General features: G+C 41.5%; 9 protein-coding genes across 9 annotated transcripts; 6 read left to right on the top strand and 3 right to left on the bottom strand.

Moving 5' to 3' along the window:
* Positions 1 to 2,195: 2,195 nt before the first annotated feature.
* SS1G_02158 (predicted protein) lies at positions 2,196 to 3,035 on the top strand (the record flags this gene model as incomplete). The annotated part of the gene is made up of 3 exons (XM_001595894.1): positions 2,196 to 2,324; positions 2,659 to 2,677; positions 2,947 to 3,035. 3 exons carry the CDS (start codon positions 2,196 to 2,198, stop codon positions 3,033 to 3,035), a joined length of 237 nt encoding a protein of 78 aa, XP_001595944.1.
* A 2,824-nt stretch (positions 3,036 to 5,859) lies between these two features.
* On the top strand, positions 5,860 to 8,423 carry SS1G_02157 (hypothetical protein; the record flags this gene model as incomplete). Its single annotated transcript, XM_001595893.1, has 6 exons — positions 5,860 to 6,081; positions 6,219 to 7,418; positions 7,522 to 7,572; positions 8,075 to 8,108; positions 8,272 to 8,292; positions 8,383 to 8,423. 6 exons carry the CDS (start codon positions 5,860 to 5,862, stop codon positions 8,421 to 8,423), a joined length of 1,569 nt encoding a protein of 522 aa, XP_001595943.1.
* A 43-nt stretch (positions 8,424 to 8,466) lies between these two features.
* On the bottom strand, positions 8,467 to 8,763 carry SS1G_02156 (hypothetical protein; the record flags this gene model as incomplete). The annotated part of the gene is made up of 1 exon (XM_001595892.1): positions 8,467 to 8,763. One exon carries the CDS (start codon positions 8,761 to 8,763, stop codon positions 8,467 to 8,469), a length of 297 nt encoding a protein of 98 aa, XP_001595942.1.
* Positions 8,764 to 9,615: 852 nt separating this feature from the next.
* On the top strand, positions 9,616 to 10,488 carry SS1G_02155 (hypothetical protein; the record flags this gene model as incomplete). Its single annotated transcript, XM_001595891.1, has 3 exons — positions 9,616 to 9,743; positions 9,802 to 9,931; positions 9,988 to 10,488. The coding sequence occupies 3 exons, from the start codon at positions 9,616 to 9,618 to the stop codon at positions 10,486 to 10,488; spliced, it is 759 nt and encodes a 252-aa protein (XP_001595941.1).
* A 2,454-nt stretch (positions 10,489 to 12,942) lies between these two features.
* On the top strand, positions 12,943 to 13,540 carry SS1G_02154 (predicted protein; the record flags this gene model as incomplete). The annotated part of the gene is made up of 3 exons (XM_001595890.1): positions 12,943 to 12,990; positions 13,129 to 13,237; positions 13,446 to 13,540. 3 exons carry the CDS (start codon positions 12,943 to 12,945, stop codon positions 13,538 to 13,540), a joined length of 252 nt encoding a protein of 83 aa, XP_001595940.1.
* A 411-nt stretch (positions 13,541 to 13,951) lies between these two features.
* Positions 13,952 to 14,261, top strand: SS1G_02153 (predicted protein; the record flags this gene model as incomplete). Its single annotated transcript, XM_001595889.1, has 2 exons — positions 13,952 to 14,094; positions 14,249 to 14,261. 2 exons carry the CDS (start codon positions 13,952 to 13,954, stop codon positions 14,259 to 14,261), a joined length of 156 nt encoding a protein of 51 aa, XP_001595939.1.
* Positions 14,262 to 15,014: 753 nt separating this feature from the next.
* Positions 15,015 to 16,900, bottom strand: SS1G_02152 (hypothetical protein; the record flags this gene model as incomplete). The annotated part of the gene is made up of 2 exons (XM_001595888.1): positions 15,015 to 16,646; positions 16,700 to 16,900. 2 exons carry the CDS (start codon positions 16,898 to 16,900, stop codon positions 15,015 to 15,017), a joined length of 1,833 nt encoding a protein of 610 aa, XP_001595938.1.
* A 752-nt stretch (positions 16,901 to 17,652) lies between these two features.
* SS1G_02151 (predicted protein) lies at positions 17,653 to 17,991 on the bottom strand (the record flags this gene model as incomplete). Its single annotated transcript, XM_001595887.1, has 1 exon — positions 17,653 to 17,991. The coding sequence occupies one exon, from the start codon at positions 17,989 to 17,991 to the stop codon at positions 17,653 to 17,655; it is 339 nt and encodes a 112-aa protein (XP_001595937.1).
* Positions 17,992 to 18,650: 659 nt separating this feature from the next.
* SS1G_02150 (predicted protein) lies at positions 18,651 to 19,560 on the top strand (the record flags this gene model as incomplete). Its single annotated transcript, XM_001595886.1, has 3 exons — positions 18,651 to 18,708; positions 19,177 to 19,368; positions 19,520 to 19,560. The coding sequence occupies 3 exons, from the start codon at positions 18,651 to 18,653 to the stop codon at positions 19,558 to 19,560; spliced, it is 291 nt and encodes a 96-aa protein (XP_001595936.1).
* Positions 19,561 to 19,750: the final 190 nt, after the last annotated feature.

The following is a 19,750-nucleotide window of genomic DNA, read 5'->3' as shown; positions in this document are numbered from 1 at the left end:
AGTCACTCAAAAATTCAATAGATGCAATAGGATGTGCGCATACGGATTGTAGAGGAACAACCCAAATTCAGTCACTCAAAAATTCAATGGATGCGATGAGGATGTCCGTTTTACAGCCTATAGAGGAACAACTCGAACTAAAGCGTCTCAATACCACTAGGTGAAGAGCTCTTTCCACACCTACGAACTCTCATAATCTCGTGATAGGTGAGCATAAATATGACCTAATTTATGGTGGAATTCTCAAATGAGGCTTGATATATTGGCAGCCAAAACGACGATCTTTGATGCGAGGGACTCTTAATTCCTGGGAAAGCTACTGGAGTAAAAGCGGGAGTGGATTGCAGCTGCGGACAAAGAGCGGAATTGGACATCAAGCAAAAGTTGAAACATAGAATAGTACACATTCAGCTTTTCCGCAATACTTGAAAAAAAAATTGTCTTAAGAAATGAATATACCAACATCCAACCAATATCATCCAACCTCACAAATCTGGTAAAAGCTTATTAGGCCTCCCAAATTGGAAATATCCCCCCAGTATCGGATCAAACGTAGGACATATATTCGCACCTCCCAGAAAAAGTACCACGAGAGGAAAATCCAGCGAATCCGCAATATCCCTCAATAAACTCGTTATCCCATTGAGAGTATTATCCCATAACATGATTTCCTGCGCTAAAATCAAGTTACAATAAAGATCTTTCGTTTGGATTATTAGATTATTTGCATTTTTTTTTCATATGATAATAGTGGTTTAGTGGGTGGATTGGCGATTTTGTTAGTATAGGTAGTGAGTGTATTAATTTTGTCGAAGAGGAGATGAATAGAGATATACCGGTATCTGTGTCAGTATCATCTTTTAATGTATTAATTTGGTGAGACAGGGGTTGATATCTGTGAGGTTGATGGTGGATAGGACGTTATTGGTAGTTGATGTGAATGTGGGTATTTCCTGAGTGCTGGTGAGTATGTTTATATGGGTGTTGTAACCCTATAAGGGGATTAGAATCGATTTTCAGTAGCGTGATGATGAGAAAATTCTTACAGCAATTTCGGCTACCTATTTATTGGCAACTTGTCCGAGGCCTGTTGTGAGAAGTTCCTGATCGAAGGGAAGAGCCTGAGGAAGTAAAAAATAGGTTTTGTTCTTTAGGCTTGGTATTCCACTGCTGGATTGTAGCTGGCATGTGATTATGGATGTGAAGAGAAGAGTAATTATCCAAGTATGATGCATTTTCATCGTGCTTCGTTTTTTTGGTGTATCGAGGACGGGAAGGAATTGGGTTGTAGTTTGCGGTTGTGAAAGGATGTCGATTATCAGATAGACAATTTTGAAGAAAGCCCTTTCCTCACTCGTGTAGATGAGAAACGTTCGATAATTTGAATTATGAGGTTATTGTACCAAACCGCTGGAGCGATTAACAGAAAAAAATCAAGGGAGCAATACTCGAATATACAACAAGCTGAGAGGATATGATGGTTTTTATCAAATACTAGGAGATTTTGAGATGTATATATCATAGCATCTCCTTGGTGAACTCAAAAACTCGCAGAATTAAATATTCAGGAAACGCAGCAGATGCAAATCTCAAAATGCACAGGGGCTTAGTGTAACGATACTGTACTAAAGGCAGCGGCTGCCTAAGGTTTCGTCTGGTTGGTAGTTGTAGGTTAAGGCTTTATCACTGGTATTCACTTGGAAGTGAAGTCGTTACTAGATCAAGTAGAATGTAGGTAAACTAATTGATAACTAAGTTGAGCACGAAGCTCCTTAACTACGAGACTAAATGAATGTTTATATACCCTATATCATCTTTGAGGACCTCTGGGACCCTAAGGACCAAAAGGTCCTCAAGGACCCTATGGACCCTTCGGTCCTCAAGGTCCTCGAGGTCACATGAATTAATGAATCGTGACACTTAGACGACTTGCAAAAACAGTTTGATATGTTACATGAGATACTAAAATAAGACCAACAAAGTGCTTGAAATATACCAAAGAAAATGCAATCTCAAAAACAATCCGAGTGAGACTGCCGACAAGCACAGCTCAAACACATGTAAGGCACAGCTACCAACAGTGAGATGTTTGGTACCCCTAAATAGAATAGACGTCTTGACTTGCAACGAATTTAGATGAGCAGCCATGTTGGAATACAAATCAAGCTCGCCTCTGTCCATGTCGATAGCTCGATATGGCGTCCCTAAATAAAACCTGGGGTGATCCAAACAACTATGAACTGTATTTCCACGAAAGCACCTTGATTTTGGTGTTTAGCTGGAGACGCAAACCACATTACGATCCAGTTCTATTCAAGGTCATCGTTTGCCGGATTCCTATCCACACGGGTACCTACACATCTTGAGCATCATGCTGACCATCTTGCTACACGGCCCCCTACGCATGGTTCTCCCAACAAGGCCCTCACAACTCTAGCCCGAGGTTTCAACTCAAGTCTTTCGTGAAATCGACATGTCGACTATCCACAAATTATTGAAGTATGGACAAGTATTAAATTGAGTACAACGAAAACAAATTCAAGGCTGTCAGACTAAATTCTTGAAACCATGAGCAGAGATATTTCTTTCAAGTTTGTGTCAGCCTGCCTGAAGCCATCGCGACTTGCATGGCATACAAGCTGATGGAAAGGAACGCAGCAACGCGCGGAATCGGTCCGTAAAGTTTATTCAGATAATTAATATGATGGCTTCCCCTTTGCTCGTATGAAAACTTGTCGAATAAAGTGTGGCATAGAAATTGAGACGTGACAAGCCAAACCCGCTTCTCCTAACATTATCTAATCCCCCCCCCCCCCCCCCCCCGAAGTCGCTGGCACTTCTGTGAAGGTGGAGTTGTAGCCATTGTTATATACGCTCAAGCAATAAGAGCAAGGCGATCCTGATAATGTATGGCAATTAAAAACTAACTGATGACATTCGCGGCAGTTGAACTTAGCTGGATCTGTGGTGCGATGTCGACAAGGATTAACGCTCAAGTCATGACCAAACCTCAGCAGGCTCTTAGAAGCTCTTAACAAGTCTTTGATGATATGACGCTTTCCATTGAATGAAAAAAAGATATGTATCGCACACGTATAGTTTAAAGATCCAAGTGCATCTTGAGCGAGTAGTTGATGCATGGTTCAGGCCCATAGGAGATAATCCGTTCAAATCGTCTTCGATTATGATTACACGCACTCGAAAGGCAGATTATTGTGACTTAGGAAAAGATGTGAGTGGTTTCTGACAGTGTTCATATTGAATGTATTTGGGGTCACATTCGACAAGGTGTGAGGGATTTGGAAATTTTGACACCCAGTACGCAGCATCCGTTTGGTGACTAAGCAAGCAATATCCACCGCATTTTGTATTTTCGTCGGCCTTGAGATTCAGTGGGAAGAAGTGTCAAACCATTTATTTCTAATATACAGACAAATCCAATCAGTACGTTATGAAATTTCAGCCACACCAATACTATTTTGGTAGAACGAGGCAATTTTTCAATCCAAATATCATAAGGAGGATTCGTATTTTAGAACTCCGAAACTCTGGCCATCAGGCAAATGATGCGGCTCCCACACACTCATGATGGTAGAATCCGAATACCCCTTACTAGTACGATTCTTGAAATACCACTGCGAGATTCGAGACTTCCATGGCCACTCTTGGTAAGGTACTAGAAGCTCAAGCTACGGTTTGCACGTATCTCAAGCTGAAATTCTCGGAACGACCGTAACGTCAAGTCGTCCCATCTCATAAAGGGGCCAAAAACGAATGTTGATAGATAGATGATGAACTGGATATACAAGCAGATAATCTTGGACATGCGTGGAGCTTGGGAAATGTCGTTCGAACAGCCACCGCTGTGTACTACGGCAAATGTTTCACCTCCAAGGTCAACGATGTTTCCGAACCTTAGTAGTCGGTGAACCTTGACCATCGAGCATGGGTCTGCAAATTAAGGTTGCCATTCAACAAGAGGCTCGATTTTAGGTTCAGACAAGTGTCTATTCCGGAAAGCTGCGGGTATGGGGGATGGGTGACGTTGGAAACTGGACGCGGGGGTCCTTTCCACGATAGTTTCAACTATCTCTGCGTGCGAAAGATGCAACTTCCTATCGGCCGGCAATTCTTTCGGGTAAGGTCATAATATCATTCCTGTATTGTTTGTGGATTTCAAATCAGGCATTGAGCTTTGTCACATACTGGTCACTCAAATCCATTACTCATAAAACGCTGAGAATTACTTGGCGGACCATTGTCCAAAACCAAATCCCACATACAAAAGTCAGCATGTGTATGTATAGGTATGGTTACAATCATTTTGCCACCAAATCCCACATGTCTGGGCTGTTTCCCACTTGTGAAGCTTGCCTTCAAAATACTTCTCATCTTCTCTTGCAAGAGATTGACCGGTATTTACTTACCCGCCTGAATCTCATTCAAATTTATTCCGATTCAATTGCCATACCCGTTGCCGTGCCCCGCTGCCTACTATGCTATGATGTCGACCAGAGACATCACGAAATAGGTTGATTATGATCCACAAATTCAGCAATTCACAACTGCCGTGTATGATCAATCGCTCAATTCACGACTAGTATACTTTGAAGGATTTTGCACCAATGCAAAAAACCAAATGTGAAACAAGAGAAAAACGGTATCAAAGGCCGAGGCTTGGGCCAAAACCAAAATCAAAAACCCACAGCAAATTACCCTCATGAATTTATAATCGGGGTGGACATTTCGGCAATTATGTCTCTTCCAACTACCGATTTCTTACTTTGAATCAAGACATCCCGTGACAGACTTACAAAATCTTCCCCACAGAATTTAGCTCCCCACATCATCTCACTCCCTCACTCCATTCATGCATAGTCTTTGCATCATCACCAACATTAATTGTCCGTGTACATACAATTTGAATTCTCGGCACTCTATACTCAGTATTTGGGTTCAACCTTTCAAATGAATTTGCGGCTGTCCCACGGTTTCACACGCTCGTGTATGACGGAGGCGATCTGCTTATGCCGCACATACGTGTACGAATGACGGGTTTCCTTAACTTTCGCATATACGATCCGTTCGTCCTAACAGCGGGTGGGTGGCCGGAATCAAATCATGGATTGAAAGATATGATTATCCCCGTTCTTCAGTACTTTGAAGAATTCATTCCCGTCCGTATTTGCCGAGACCGTTGACTGCTACCCAATTGAGTAAGCTGACAGCGGGCTCTAAGGAATGATCCGGACATTGGCGCGACAGCAAGCTTCTGTTCGTCTAGTTCCCTCGATGGAAACCAAGAATGATGTCCGAGAATCAATTTTAGAGTGACGTTTTTCATGCCAGAAGCATTTAGTGTTCACTAGCCTGGCTTCGGTGATGCTTTTATTGGCGAGTCAAAGATGCAGTGTCACTTGAGTAGCGGAGAAGTGAAAATGCTATCAATGTGCGGCAATATGTCATGGTATTTGCATGTGCAGTGTCATCTATCATTACTGCATGTCTGATCTCATATATATACATACATCTCCTCACTCAAAACTTGATCCAAGGCCAAGCAAATACTTCATTGTTTCTGTTTCATCGTGCATTTTTATTATATTTATCGACGAAATTCTCACTGGGCGTGCAAGGGACAGCCCTACACTTCTTGACTCCTCACTCTTTCACGATTCCCGACGTTGAACCTAAATCTGCGATAGCATTGAAGCTCTCCACAAAATTGACTTTCTACCAGGCATCGAATACACTCTTGTCGAAGACCCACTCATCATATTATGATTGATCGATTATAACTATAAGTCTACCGCGAGAGCTCAGAGTTCTTCTGGCGTGCCAGTACCTTCCACCGACAAAATGATCACAGATACTCTTCTCACTTTGGCTACTGAGCATTGGCCTTCACTATTGATTGTTGGATTCGCCATCTATCTTGCTACCAATCGATTCAACCGAGGTCTAAATAAATATCCAGGGCCAACGCTTGCTTCTTTTACGGATTGGTGGAGATTCTATGATGTATACAAGCGTCGAGCAGAAGTGACCCAGCAGAAGTTACATGCCGAACATGGCGATGTTGTCCGCCTTGGTCCTAATACTCTCTCATTTGCAGACCCGAAAGCATTGAAAACTATATATGGATTAAACAAAGGCTTCGTCAAGGTATCTCAGTATTTACCCGGTCAGAAGCCAGAAGGTATGCTGATACGCTATAGTCCGCATTCTACCCCGTTCAACAAGCTGTGAAAAATGGCCACCCTCTCCCATCACTCTTTAGCACCTTGTCTGAGCCTTTCCATGCACAACTTCGACGTTCAGTCAACTCTGCATTCAGCATGTCATCTGTTGTTCAATACGAACCACTGGTCACTCGTACTACCGAAATCTTCCTCTCTCGCACCGCTGACCTCTATACTTCGCTAAGTGGTCATTCATCATGCGACTTTGCAAGATGGTTACAATTTTACGCCTTTGACGTAATTGGTGAAATGACATACTCTAAACGCCATGGATTTCTCGAGGAAAACCGAGATGTCGACGGTATAGTATCCTACCTAGCAAATCTCTTCGACTATGTTGCTCCAATTGGGCAAATTCCCATCCTAGATCGATTATTCCTTAAGAATCCTTTATACTTGCTAGCCGCGAAATACGGCCTCATAGACGTAACGTTCCCGGTCGCCAAATTCGCAGCTCAACGTGTACAAGAACGATATCCCAAAACAGATGGAAATGGAATCCTACCCACCGTCGACGCGGAAGTCAAAACAGACATTTCACAACCAGATTTATTGTCGAAATTCATCCAGGCAAAACATGCTAGACCAGAATTTATGACGGATGATCTCGTCATGACAATGGCTGTCTCGATGGCTTTTGCAGGATCTGAAACTACAGCTATTTCCCTCAGTGCAGTGTTTTATTATTTACTGAAAAATGAACGCTGTATGCAAAAATTAATGCGCGAAATTGATGGAAAAGCTATGGAAGGATATTTTGCAGATGGTAAAACGGGATTGGTCAGTTGGACGGAAAGTCAAGGATTACCGTATTTGGATGCCTGTATTAAGGAAGCTTTTCGTTTACATCCAGCAGCTGGGTTACCGCTTGAAAGAGTGGTGCCGGAACAGGGATTGGAGATTGCGGGGGAGTGGATTAAGGGAGGCACGATTGTGGGGTGTAATGCTTGGGTGATTCATCATAGGAGGGAGATTTTCGGAGAGGATGTGGAAGTTTTTAGACCGGAGAGATGGTTGGTGGATGAGGAGAAGGATGGAGAGGCGGAAGAAAAAAGAATTAAGGAGATGAATGGGACGATGTTGATGTTTGGGATGGGAGCAAGATCGTGTATTGGGAGGAATATTAGTCTTTTGGAGATTTACAAGTTGGTTCCTAGTTTTTTGAGGAGGTTTGAGGTATGTTCTTTCTTAATTCCTGTCTCTGTCCTGTTTCTCGCACTTTGTAGAAAAGAATGGTATGAAATAGATAAGTGAAATAACTAACATATATCCCACATAGATCGCACTCGAACACCCAGATCAAGAATGGACCTTACGCAACTCATGGTTCGTACGCCAACTAGATTTCCGAACCACGTTTCGCAATCGGGAGTTGGTGCAACCTTGTGCACAACCTTCTGTGTAGCATATCATAGGATAGATAGTGTAATTTGTACATGCATTTGGTACTCGAGTAGGCGTTTGAGCGATATATTTTCATTTTTGTGCTTGATTATGGATGGATGTATCGGATGCATTGGGTATGGATAGTACGGTACCTGCATACATGAACTTGTAATTAAAACGTTATATGAATATGAGTATTAAATGATGTATGATTGAAATGAAATGAGGTGAAATGAAATGAGTAGATTATAATCACGAAATGGAAAATATATAAATACATCACACGATACAATATAACCTTATGCAGGTACTAATAAGTAGATATAAATGGAAAATCTCTTCCAGTGCTCATGATCATTTATTTATTTATTTATTTATTTATTTATTTATTTACCAAGGTAACTTATTTTTCGTTTGATCATTTCGCCAAAGGTTAAGGTTACTAGGTAGGTAACTTACTTATTAGATATTTACTACTCAGTAGGTATTTACAGTTCACATAGAATAATATACGAAAATTCTCATAGGATCTGATCACCACTATTGTCAGAGAGATCATCTGATCTTACCTCCTAGCTACCTACTAATCTAGGTATGTATGGTATGTTACATTACATCTAACCAACACGTGATAGCGGCACAGCTACCTACCTAGTAGCTGCAGGTAAGATTACTACCTACCTATAGTACAGAGTATTTATCTTCCCCGCCAATCCTTCCAGTCAGCCTAGCTGATTGGTAGATTTTCAGATAGATGGTAGAGTTAGAGTGGCTCATGGATGTATGGTAAGGTAAGCCCAACCTCGTCTTACTTTTTTTTGGTTGGTGGTGGTTGGAACTAGGTACTAACTTCGTATTTTTGTTGGTGTTGGTGTTGGTTTGTATGTATGCGTGGGTTTGTATTGAGGTGTGTTGGGGTGTTTTGGGGTGTGCTGTACGGAGTATGATGGTTTGGGTATGCGGTGTTATGGTACTTAGATATCTTGGAAAGATGGAAAATAAAAGAGAAGCGTGGGTTTATGATGTGGTGAGGATGGGTATTGGATATTTGAATGAATGGATGGATGGACGGGTAGTGAGTGAGTTGTGAGACGAGTAAGTAGGTAGGTAGGTAGGTGTGGTGTCTGACATGCATTGATACTACGACATTGAGAGGTGGAGGTGAATCGCAATATTGATGCAATATTGAGGCGGTATTGAGGTAGGTGGCTGTACTCTGTACAATGCACTTTTTGCTTTAATTCAATATTATAAAGATAGAAATAGAAATATAAATAAAAACACCCAGAAATAGATATATTTGGAGGCTGCGGTTGATCATGTTGTTAGTTGGTTGATCTACTGCTACGAAATAAACAACCAATAACAAATAATCAAACCAACCAATATACTGCGCAAAGTAAAGCAAAGGCGGAGTACCAAAACATCGAATAACTACCCCAGTAATTCATCTACCTAGTAATTGCCTACCTACCTACCTACATACATACATACATATTCTTCGTCGTGGCGCAGAACAACACATTATCAGTACCTGAATATCCGAATACCTGCCCTGCATACCCAAAAAGAAAAGAGACGCAGAGAAATACACACCACAGCAGGGATACAAGCGGCGAAGTAACACAAATCACCCGGTTGGCTAGTAGTGAATGGGAAAATGATCATGGAAAATAAAACTGTTTGTAAGGCTGAGTATCTAGGTACGTATGTACGTACCTAGCAAAAGCATTGGGGTCTATTTTTGTGTTGCAGTAATAAGGTAAGAGTACAACAGAAGGAATTTGGGGAAGTAGGTATATAAAGTTCGTGGGTTCTCGAGGTTTGGAGTTTGATATTACAATACAATACAATACATCAACAGTTTCTTTTGCAAATTCCTCACTTAATAACTTTACAAGTTTATCATAACATCTTTCTTTCTATTGCCTACTCAAAATTAAATACATTTCCTCTTCACATTTCAAAACAAACTCAAATAGCAAAAATGCATCAATCAATCATCTCACTCTTCGCATTCGTTTCCACCGCAGTCGCTTCTCAATACAGTGTCGTCGTTGGCGGTAGCGGACTTATTTTCGTTCCAAATGCCTTGACTATTCAAGTTGGCGATACGTATGTTTTCCTCATACATTATCATCTAGGGAGGTTAAAGTTACTAATATCGATATAGTGTTAAATTCCAATTCTTCGGAAAACACAGTGTCGCACAAAGTACCTATAACAACCCATGTGTTCCCTCCGATCATGCACCTATTTTCTCTGGTGTCATCTCTGGTCCTGATCCTTCAAGCAAAGCCGATGTATGTTATTTTATTCCCATCAACAAATCCGAGTCATACTAATTTATATTTCTTAGACTCCAACCTTCATCATGGATACCCACGTCAACGGTACTTTATGGCTTTACAGCTCCGTAGCCGATGAATGTCAAAAGGGAATGTCAATGGAAATCGTAGTTGGCAATAACCCCAACCCCGATCAAACTCTCGACAAATACCAAGCTGCTGCCGCCAAAGTCGCTTCTAGCGTTGCTCCTGATACCGTTGAAGGTGGAACCGTCGGTCCACAAAGCGGTCCAACTGATGGTAATTCTTCCGCCTCTGGATCAGCTGCCTCATCAACTGGTACCGCTGCCGTTGTTTCTGGAAGCACAACTGCTACTACAACTGCTTTATCCACCACCTTTACAAGCAAGGCATCTACAGTAACTGCCACCCGATCCAGCGGAAGCGATTCTGCTTCGGCCTCTGGGACTGCGGCTCCTGTAGTCGCAACTGGTGCAGCAGGTAAACAGGCTCATGTTCCAGTTGCCCTTGGTTTCGCGGGTATTATTGGTGGGTTGGCTGCTTGGATTTAAGTAGTTGGAAACATCCGATGTGTGTATTCGTGGAATATAATAGATCGGATTTGGGGAAAGTAGATTGTGCAGAGCGATTTCATCTCTGGATCATCATTTGTTTTATGAAGACATGATGAATGGATGCATGCATGTTAATGAGGAGTTTCCTGGCGTTGATGTTCATATGGATGGCATTAGAGAACAATGGGTAGGGGGGATGTATTTAATGCAATCGAATGAAATAAATGATATTTGAATGATTTTGAGGATATACTGATGTTGTGGAAAAGTGTTTGTACAAAATTTGTTGGTTCCTTGATATCTATTCGATCTGCCCACGTTATTCGTATGATATATGGTTTCTTGATATATAGAGCCACTATTATGATTTCGAAGGCAAGCGTAAAAGCAAGCGGAAGAAGTAAAAGGCACAAAAGCACGTGATATCTCTAATGCCAGACAGAAACTAGGGTAACAAATCTTGTGTGTCTCTATAAGGTAAAGATCTTAGGTTACGTAGGTAGGTAGTCTACTATATCCCTTCATCAGATCTCACCGGTGCTCAATTTCAAATCACTGAATGGCATAGATGTATAATCCTAAGCAATTTCAGACCTTCACTGACAATATACCTGTAGAATTCTATAGGTAAATTATCATGCCTTCGTCTCGGTAATTATGATAGTGCCTCAGAATTATCCGATAAATGGTCATATTAGGGAGTGCTTTTCCCCAATCTAGGTGTGTATACCCTCTTGCTATCATAGCTGACTTTTCTACATGCTCCATTGTGGCTTTTGGTCCAAGAGATATATATGGGATGTAGTATTGGTCTACTATTCATCTTCTACTCCGTCTAAAGTCCATCGACGCAATTGATGGTAAGATCTTCTACTCGATGCGACTTTTCAAATTCATAATGCTAACTCTTTCTAGAAGTTATTGATCCCTATTGTTATATTTCTGGAACAGAACGTTGTGACAATCTTTTAGTAGATGCTATTTTTAATCCCTTCTTTACATATCTTCATCTTGCTGGACTAAGACTCTGTGATTTCTCTCTGGTAGCAAGTCTGAGGATATTCACAGCCATATCTAAAGCATTTTCTTGTTTTCACTCAATGTATCATACGCCTTCGCTCAAAACTGGAAGAATGCTACCACGGTTCCGGAATTTCTTGAATGCATCAAATTTACAATCAAAATTACAAATTATAAACTCATTGATTCTTTTTCTCAAGCATCGCTGCAATTGAGATATGAAAGTATTTGCTCCAAGATTATAAATATTACAGGTACTATTCTCAAACTAACTGAATGGTTCTTCGGTGTTTTTTGCGAGAAAATATCCCGGTTTGTAGAGAGATTCATGGAGAACTTAAATCACATATCAACACGATTGAAGATGAAAGTTTCTTGGATGGAGAAGTATAACCTACGACACAAGTATTTTGTGCTGGATGATCCACTACTGCAACTTGAAGATTCGCTTGTAAGTAGAAACACCATACATTACTTGGTTTGACTAATCAGGTATTATAGGTGTTTTCGGGGGTGACACAAGGAATATTATATTGTTCTTTAGCAATTATCAAGAGTTAGTTGACTTTTGTGCTCTCCCTCCTGTACAATACTAACTCACGCCGTTTTACAGCAGTCAAAATATGGCGCCATTATTCAAAAATGCACAAATTCTCAGTAGGGAAGCAATAGATGTAGGTACTCCCACCTCTTCTGCAGGTTCATCTAGCTGATTAGGTTTGTGCAATACCCTTTGATAGCGGCAAACCATTACTGCTCGAGTGGAAAGATATATCAATTTCTTCAGACTCACAAGCTTTCTGTAATGATGCAGGATGTATTGTACAAGTTGGGCCTTTTGGGATTACTCTTGAGAGCTCTACTTTTCTTGTTGTCGGTGAGAATCCTCGTTAGAATGAATGTTATTTTGCAATGCTATTCTGTGTCCTCATTCATTTTTTAATTGATCTACATACCATACTAACGCAGTCTCGTTCAAACGAATGATGAAGTCAGAAGAGCATTCTCATCTAACATTTTCTTCTCTCGGGTGAAATGGTTCACGCTTTGTTTACTCACTTCCTCCTATCTACAAAATATTCACTGTAAATCCATCTCTCAGCATCCGATATCCCTACTTCACAAACACATAACCACGGTCTGTAGCTAGGTAAATCAACCTCATATTTTACATTCTACATACAACTCCTGATTCATTTACAACTACACAGTAGTTAACTTCTTGCTTGCTTGCTTGTTCACCTCCAAATTTCCAAATTCTCCGTTTTGCTTCCTTGAAAATACACTCCACAGCGCAACATAAAACACAAAACATAGCAACGAGAATACAAAAAGAAAAACCACACAACCACCCGCTAGCTATCCAAATTTCAAAACGCGCCTAACTACTTGCTTGCTTGCTTGCTTCCTTGCTAATTCGCAATACTCATAATGCATACACTATGGCCTGTAATCGATTACATCGGTATGATCCATGAAGTGCGTGTCCATGAATATTTCCCCTTCCTCGCCGTTCCTTCATCCCAATCTTCACCTCTCATCTCACCTCCCAAACCCAGAAATAAGCAACAAACAAATAGAACACAATACTAACCACCTACTCTGCTTCCTATATAGATGAATGACGCATATAAACTTTCGCATGGAACGTTCCACGCGGCGGTTTGCTATGAGAAATGTAATGATTTACTTGCGCAGATTGGGGTGGGGGTTTATTTTTATTTTTGTGAGTTTGGAGTTTGTTTGTTTGTTTGTTTTGTAAGATCTTATGATTCTTTTTGTATATATATGGAGGTGTTGGATTGTTATTATTTTTTACTTGAGGTTTACGTGCTGTTTCTTTGGATCCTTTTCATACTCTACTTTTCTCCCTCTTCAATTCGATCTTTAGCTTTCCATCTCCTCTCAAACTTACCAATCCTTGATACCCTTAGTAAGAGCACACACCCACATTATCCTCGCTCTTCTCGCTTCCCCAAAAACCCCCTGTCCACCCCTCAACATCTACATTATGCCTCCCTCCAAATAACCACTCTCCTCCCACACATCCATATACATCAACCCTCCCATAACCCCAAAAATCCCACCCCGATCCCCCCTTTCACACTCCTAACCCACCAATACCAAACCTCCATCCACACCCTCCAAAAATAACACAAACCTTCAGCACCTCCACCCCCTGAAAACCCCACGACAAAACATATTCCACCATCGGCTATGGCATTGACGCTTTCAAAACCGAAGAATACGAAATGCAAATTAAAAATTCGATAATAAGGGATTATGAGATGAAGGTGTTTAGAGCTCCGGTGTTACCGTTAGTGGAAAAGAGTAGAGAGGAGGTCGGGAGGGAGAGATATGAGAGAGAGATGAGGTGGTGGAGGTATTTGGGGAGGGAGTTGATGAAAGGGAAAAGGGGGAAAGAAGGGAGGATGTCAGGATGTTGGGGGGAAGTTATTTGAGGGTTTTTATGGGGAAGGGGATTTTGAGTTTTGGGAGGGGGTGGGAGGGGTTGGAGGGGGTGGCGATGTATAGTGGTGTAAGGGAGGGAAAAGGGGTTAGCGAGTGGAAGGAGAGGCTGAAGTAGGTTCATGGAATGGGTGGAATGAGAAATTCAGCTGCGGTGATGGATAAACCGGTGAACAATATGGAATCAACTACAACTTGGAATCCCTTACCGGTCATCATGCACCGAAAGGAAAAGTTAAGGATCTCGTGGACAAAACTAACGACACAGAGGAGAAATATAAAGGATATGCTAGTACGAGCGGCTGTGGATATCTATGGGACTTTTAAGGATCCTTTTTTCTTTTTTTCCCCCCCAAAAAAAACAAAAAATAGCTAGGCAAAATGTAGAGTGGTGTGCAGAGTCTAAGGTTCAGGTTGTTCGACATTTGCATGTCGAACGGTAGATGAGCGGGTGATAAATTTCGCCATAAATACAATACCTAGGTAGATAACAAGAACAAGAACAAGGTAAGACTTATTTGAGATCGCTTTTTAGATTTTCAGAATAGCTAGGTAGCTAGCAATGATGAATGAATGAAGTGATCAATGTTTATAATGAACAGAATACATAGTAAGATTATAAAATCACATTCGTATCATGTCAGAATTCTTGAAAATTTAAATGATATCCCCACTAAGGAAAAAGAGAAGCCTCTCTGTCGGTATGTGCTCCCATTTTCTTCCATTTCACTTATATCAAATCTTTAAGAACATGCATGGTATATGAATCGAGTATAATGCTATCATTTCTCATCTAATTCGTCACACCGAAAACTATCTTATAGCTCTTTCCTCCACGGTAAATTGCTCGACGCGAACTTCTCTTCCTTTTTGAATATTGTCTGTCATGCGAATGAAAGTAAGAACCTCCTTGATTCCAGAGCGGAAAAACTCAACTGAGTAACCATCTATTGATTTTTCAGACCAAGTTGGACGTTCAAGCAGAGCATATAGCCTTGAACCAAGAACATCACTAAACGAATAGGATATTCCATCTATTTGTGTGCTATTCCCTCAACTGGTATCCTATCAACCCCGGATTCCTCCACAGCCAAGTTCTCTTTTGGATTCTGCGAATCATCCTTCATGAATGGGAAAGTAAGAACCTCCTTAATGCTATAGTTGTCGGTCAAGAACATGACCAAACGATCAATACCCATACCCCAACCAGCAGTTGGTGGTAAACCGAATTCCAAAGCTCTACAAAAGTTCTCATCGATCATTTGAGCTTCATCATCACCTTGATCCTTTTGTCTAGCTTGCTCTTCAAATCTGAGACGTTGCTCAAATGGATCATTCAATTCTGTGTATGCATTGACAATCTCCTTCTTGCAAACGAATGCTTCATAACGTTCGCACAAACCAGGCTTGCTACGATGGTGCTTAGCGAGTGGTGACATCATCTTTGGGTGCTCAGTGATGAAAGTTGGGTTGATGCATGTCTCTTCGATGAACTCCCCTACGAGCTTATCGAGCATGCGGGCATTAGTAAGAGGAGGTGAGCACTCGACATTCATCTTCTTGAGGACTCTCTTGAAGAATTCATTGGATTCGTCATTATGCAATTCATCCGCAGGTGGGAATTTCTCTCCGGTTGCTTCTTCAAGAGCTGGAATCATCTCAATACGTTTCCATGGTGCAGCCCAGTTAACTTCATATTCTTCTCCATGTTGGGTATGGAACTTGGTTGTTGTGCCTCCAGTGATGTGCTTGACAAGACCAGAAACCAGCTCTTCGGTCATATCCATGGTATCATAGACATCAGCATATGCCATATAGAACTCGCAGGTTGTAAATTCTGGGTTGTGTGTAAGATCGATACCCTCATTACGGAATTGACGGCCCATTTCGTAAACACGATCCATGCCACCAACGACAAGCATCTTGAGGTAAAGTTCTGGAGCTATACGCATGAACATGTCCATGTTAAGGTCATTGTGATGAGTTTTAAATGGCTTGGCTGTAGCACCTCCAGCAATTGAGTTCATCATTGGAGTCTCCACTTCATCAAAGTCCCTATCGTCAAAGTAATTGCGAATATATCGGACCATCTTGGAACGAGTCTTGAGAACCTTTCGACTAGAGTCGTTCATGATCAAATCAAGATATCTCTGACGATGTCTCTTCTCGTGATCCTTGAATCCATAGTACTCATCTGGAAGCTGTTGCACACAGGGTGTAAGTAGAATTATCTCTGTCGCAAAGATCGAAAGCTCTCCCTCCTCTCCCTTCTCAATCTTGCTCTTTGGTGCAGTTCGTCCAGGGTATCCAACAATACCAATGACATCACCACGACGTAAAGGTTCATGTTGCTTTTCAAATGCTAGCGCTCCTTCTCTAGACTCTTGGAGTTGGCACATAACCTGGATTTTGGTATCCCTAGTCTTGACATCGTAGAAGACCAACTTGTTGCCCGAGGCACGCTTGTTGTAGATTCTAGCCCCGACGCGTATTTCTACATTCTTGTCGTGTTCTCCTGACTTCAAATGACCGTAGTCCTTGACGAAATCCTGCAAATTGTAATTCACATTGAATTTGTGTAGATAAGGGTCGGGGGAGTTGGCTTCTTGCTTGTAGTATGATTCTTGCATCTTCTTGACTGCGCGCGAACGAATTTCGAAATATTGCTGCGTATGGTTGTCAGCGACCGAGATTGGAAATCGAAGAATGGGATAAATACCCTTGGATCCAAATCCTTCTCCTCAACCTCAGCATTAGTCTTCTTGACCGCGGCGGGTCTTGCAGGAAGAGCAGCAGCTTTCTTTGCCTTCTCTTCTTCCTTCTGTCTCTGCTTCTGTCTCTTCTTCAATTCGGTCTTGGAGACCATCTCCCCAGTGACCTCATCGAGAAGTTTGGCAGCTGATTCTGTTGGCGCCGACATGATTACGATTTCGATTTCTCCAATTGTTGACGAACAATGGAAAAGAAAGGTGGGGGGTGTTGTGGTTTTATTTTCAAAATTATGGTGGGATAAAATTTGGCGGGGAAGTTGAGTCACTTTCACATTGTGCACTGACTGGAAGTTATAGCGGCATCAATTCCTAAATAGGGCGGCACTAGCCAAATTATAACCCTTACGCGAAGAACAAAATGAAGCTAGCTCTATATCAACTACTTTAGGTACCTATACCAGTGCGTATATACACTACCTAAGAGCAACTTTTCAGTGTTCGAGCTCAGATTTGACAATCAAATGGCTCTGTCAGCTGCGGTGAACCTTCAACAATGAGAACTAGACGCTAGACTAATAAGTACTTTATGGCGCCCGTCATTTGTATCAAGCGCTTTACACACGGTATATGCATAGGTTACCAATTGCAAAACAATATCGCTTGAGTAGGTTACTCTCCGGGAGAAAGATAGATACAACGTGCATCGTATCCTACTATAGCTAGCATAATCACGACTAATTACTCAACCTTCCACTTTCTCACTCTTCATCCCTCGTTCTTTGAAATAACGCACCATAATCTCATTTCTTCTATCTACCGCCATCTCAATTGCCCCAGAGTCCTCCAACTTCGCACCATGCTTCAACAACACGTCCGCCGCTCTGATGTCGTTATAAAAAGCCGCCACAGAGACCAATGGAGGAGGAGCGGTATCCGGATCCTGGTTTGGATTCGCGCCTGCCTATAACAAGAATTCCAAAAACTCGACCGGCTGCTTGTTCATACATGCTAAGGCGATGGGCGTACCACGTCTGTCGAACTGGTGATTGATAATTGCTGCAGCTTTGGACAAAAGTGCTGAGATTAGTTCTATGGATGGTGAGTAGACAGCTGCACGGATAGTTTCTTCCGGAAGTGGAACAGATGGGTAGTTCGACAGAAGGAAACTGACAATTGATGTTTGTGACTTCCATGCTGCTGCATTCAGAAGTGTCTGGATAGTTTCTTCGGCAGGATTCTCCTCGTCGGCAAGTAGTTGTTCTAGCATATCGAGGTTGCCCGCAGATGCGGCTTCAACCATGCCGTAGGAATGATTTGTGTTCATACTTTTAAGCCTGGTATGAGAAGAAACTAATTTTCAGAAAACGATGGTCAAACTTAAGAAAGGATGCAGGTATGGATATTATGGTTTCTTCTTGTTGGTGCTATAATGTGTTTGAATGTCGTTGAAGTAAGTAGTCAGACTTTCATGAGGGTTAAAATAACTGCGTAACCTTAGCCAAAAGGTCTCGGATTTATCACAAAATACAAGTTTTAGGGTTTAACATCATGCTTATTAGTCAGCCTTGTACTGTAGTATGTTATACACGTCTTCACTTTTAGCATTCTACTGCATAAACACATGCAATCCTACCACGTCAAAACTACATTAATTTGAAATAGCCATTCTAAGGGCACACACGGAGTCTGATTTCAAGGTCATATTTCCTATCACCTCGTGGCTTATGTGATTTACAGATTCTTGCTTCAAGTTATTTGTGGCAGAGTCGAGAAGGAAGCACCACAATGTTGTATGCGGTATTTTCTTTAGCTATGAATGATTTAAACTTAATTACAGGGAGAAGCTAAATTATAAGTCCCATGAATCCTTTGGCCAAGTAAACATTCACTGAAGGAGTGCCGAACTGAGTTGACATCGTTTTCATGAATTTCTTTTGCCGGCAGTGTTTCAACGGCTGCATGCCGATGTTACTTCCTGTTATTTCACTTTGGAAAGCCACTAAAGTCTACTCTACTCGTAAGCTTCATAAAATTTTGTTCTCCTGTCGGTTTTGGAAGCAAAGCGACCGCATTCCTACGATATTTGAAGTAAGCTCAGCTTGAAAATTCCCTAGAATCAAGGCCATAGAGGGGACATCAAAATGAGATCGAAACATTTCAAAGTGAATATAACTCATGAGAAGCCCCGTGGAAATCGAGATTAACAGGACAAAATCATTCAATTATCACATTAGCAGTTTCATACTATCCGCATAAATCACAATTAGACAAGTATCAATCATGAAGTTCTTCGCTACATTCATCGCTTAAATCAACCTCATCTCTTCTATTACAGCAGCTCCAGCAACATCATTCAGTCTCGAAGCTCGTACTAAACAATTTCCATCTGTGGACTAGACACTATCGAGAAATGGGTCAAGGAAAACAATATAGTCGGTGCTAAAATCGTCTTCTCGCGGAACAGCCACTAACCAAAACACAAAAGGCTACGCTGCTAAGATCGGTAGAGAATTCTGTGGCTCCGTATATCCCGCCAATCAGCTCCTTGATTGGATCCCTGAATGTGGTGAAGGCCATGAGCAGGACAAACTTGTTCCTCGTAAGACTCAAGCAGCTGTAGGCCAGGCCTATCTTATGCTTCCAAATGGCCAAGCTCTTGCACCTGATAGCGTTTGGAGTGTGTTATTCTCTCCTGATGTTTCCATATGAAGGTATTACAACTCAGATAAAGCTTTTTTTTACTTAGTTGTTCTAGAGAGATGAGTTTCGCAAAGCTGTTTAACTCGTACACAAAGTTCCACTACAATCAATACTAACTTCCTAAACAGCACAAAATGAGTGGTCTGCACCTCGAGCAGAGTCCCGATGACCGCAGTTAATCCATTGAAAGTTGGCGAGACATTGGCGAATTGGACTCCTTACAGTCACTGAAAGCATGACCTGAGAAACAATGGGACGGCTGCTTAGGATATCCTCTAAGTTTCAACCTTGATGGATTTTTATACGCGTGAAACTGGATTTGATTTTCCGTTCTTTGTATTTTGTATTGATGTCATTAT

The sequence above is a fragment of the Sclerotinia sclerotiorum genome, genomic scaffold (genome assembly GCF_000146945.2).
Source record: "Sclerotinia sclerotiorum 1980 UF-70 scaffold_3 genomic scaffold, whole genome shotgun sequence".
NCBI lineage: Eukaryota > Fungi > Ascomycota > Leotiomycetes > Helotiales > Sclerotiniaceae > Sclerotinia > Sclerotinia sclerotiorum.
Note: the sequence above shows the minus strand (reverse complement) of the source record. Positions and strands in the feature narration are given on the sequence as shown.